At 34.7% G+C, this 2124-nt stretch overlaps 1 protein-coding gene across 1 annotated transcript in view; it reads right to left on the bottom strand.

Annotated features, from left to right (window-relative positions):
• Window positions 1-6: 6 nt before the first annotated feature.
• The window catches only part of LOC116547107 (centrosomal protein of 83 kDa-like), a gene marked incomplete at its 3' end in the record, with an annotated part of 3085 nt that continues 967 nt past the window's right edge, over window positions 7-2124 (bottom strand). Inside the window, exons 2-3 of the mRNA XM_032273161.1 lie at window positions 1818-2124; window positions 7-448 (exon numbers count right to left, since the gene is read on the bottom strand). The exon at window positions 1818-2124 is cut by the window's right edge and continues 477 nt beyond it. Of these exons, the coding sequence (XP_032129052.1) occupies window positions 7-448; window positions 1818-2124 (749 nt within the window). The remainder of the gene's footprint in view (window positions 449-1817) is intronic.

Raw genomic sequence — 2124 nt, 5'->3', positions numbered from 1 at the left:
TTTAACCTCTCCACCATTTCCTTCAGCATTTGGTTTGAGTTCAGCAAATCATTCTCTGACTGCGCAAGTGAGGTCACTTGGATCTGCAAACTACTCATTTGCTGTCTTAGGTCAGAATTTTCATTTTTTTCCTTCTCTGAATTTTCAATAGTCACAATTTGTTGTTGAAGTTTTAACCTAATACTCTGAAGTTCCTTCCTGGTGATCTCTTCTGCCATCTGTGAAGCCCACAATTTCTCTTCATACTGATCATGTTCCACTTTTATTTTCTCCAAATCTGCTAATTTGTTCTCAAGTTCTAACTTTTCATCTTGCAATACCACAAGTTTTTGATAACCTTCTTCTTTGGCAGCTTGTACTTTACGTATTAATTCACGATCCTTTTCTACTAAAAGTACTTTGTGGTGTTCAACAGCTGCTTTGAGAATTTCATTGTCTGACTGTAGTCCTAGTGTTTTTTAAGGAGAAAAACTTACTACAGTCAATGTTATTAAGATGAAAAATCACATTTAACAGCAAGTGTTCATAAGCTGGTAAGACAACTAAAACAATGTAGGAAGTCTCTATGAAAATATATTTTTACCAATCCTCACATCATAAATAAACTCTCTTAAAATAAGAATGAAACAGACTAAAACTTAGAGCTAATTTTCTGGTCACGAATTTAGTGCATACAAAAAAAAAACGAATTTAGTTTTGTAGTTCCAGCTACAAAAACTTTAATTAAAGGTTATATACATTTACTCATTCGAACATTGAGAGTTGAGATCAACCTGGATGAAAACCAGAGGTTTACTTACTTCACCTCTAAAGGGGTTCTGTGACCTAAGCGTCTAAGACAGCATCATAACAAAGCTGGCCGATAGCAGAGAGAATTAAACCACAAAACCGTTCAAAACCTATTTATTCTAGAATTGCAAGATTTCTAGCAGAAGTATAAATAACATGGATACTTTCAAGTTTGAACAGTGAATTCAGAAATCTTTGTGATGAAATGGCAAGTACTTTGCAGATGTAATAACTAAAACAAATTCACATTAAAAGTAAAAACAAAGAGGACCATTCTTTAAGTTCCTAAAAAAATTTCACTCCCTAACTCTATGGAAATCCATGAGTCACCAAATAGAAATTAATAATTGGAAAAAATAATTCATAGCAGCCAGGTAGGGTGTTAGCACCTGTAGTTCCAGCTACTGAGGAGGCTTAAGCAGGAGGATCATTTGAGCCCAGGAGTTCAAGGCTAGCCTGGGCAACATGGTGAGACTCCATTTCAAAACATAAAAGGCATTCATCATAAACTGCCTGAAACGAGTTCAACTACAGACCAACTCAACCATAGCTAAAGAGGAAGCCTGATGAGATGGATGTTCTAAGATTAAACTGAAACTTAAAAATAAGCCTACCTCTGCACTAGGCTACAGTAAAAGGCCTAGGGTCTACATCAAAAAAAATTTTAACTGAAAAGAATTAAGCCTGGAACCCAATTATCTTCCTTGCATTCTCTAGACTTAAAATGTCCAGGGACTGTTAACTACACGATAAATAGATTTAAAATTTATAAATCAGGAAGTATGGCATCCCATTTACAATGTTCACTTATATATCCAATACCTATGACATAAACATAAGATTGATTTTATACAGGTTATATATTACAATGAACAAAACACTCAACACACAATAAAAAAATTTCATATGTGCTCCAAGATTAAAAATGAATTAAGTGAAAATCTGGAAATAAAAATTCAGTTTCAACTGTATTAATAATTTGAGTTCATATCTGAAAATCAGCAGCAGCATGGGAAATCATGTATTACCATCCAGGTCACTTTGAATCTTATTCTTTTCTTTTTCTAGCTCACTCTTAGCTCTTGCTGCCTCCAGTTTGATGTCTGTTATTTCTAGTTTGTTTGAATGTTTAAGTTCTTTCACTTTACTGGACAATGTATTTATTTCTCGGTCCGCTTTATGCAATTTATTAATTAAACAGGTATTTTGTTCATTGCTTGATTGTAGCTCTTTTTCCAAGCGTTCTGCCCGTAGCTTAGCTGACTGTTTTTCAGCCTCCAGGGACCTTACTGTAGCCTGCATCTCAGCCAACTGCCGCACCTGTATTCTTTGGAC

This window comes from Sapajus apella, unplaced genomic scaffold (genome assembly GCF_009761245.1).
Source record: "Sapajus apella isolate SASKATOON/1434 unplaced genomic scaffold, GSC_monkey_1.0 scaffold2079, whole genome shotgun sequence".
In the NCBI taxonomy this organism is placed as follows: Eukaryota; Metazoa; Chordata; class Mammalia; order Primates; family Cebidae; genus Sapajus; species Sapajus apella.
Note: the sequence above shows the minus strand (reverse complement) of the source record. Positions and strands in the feature narration are given on the sequence as shown.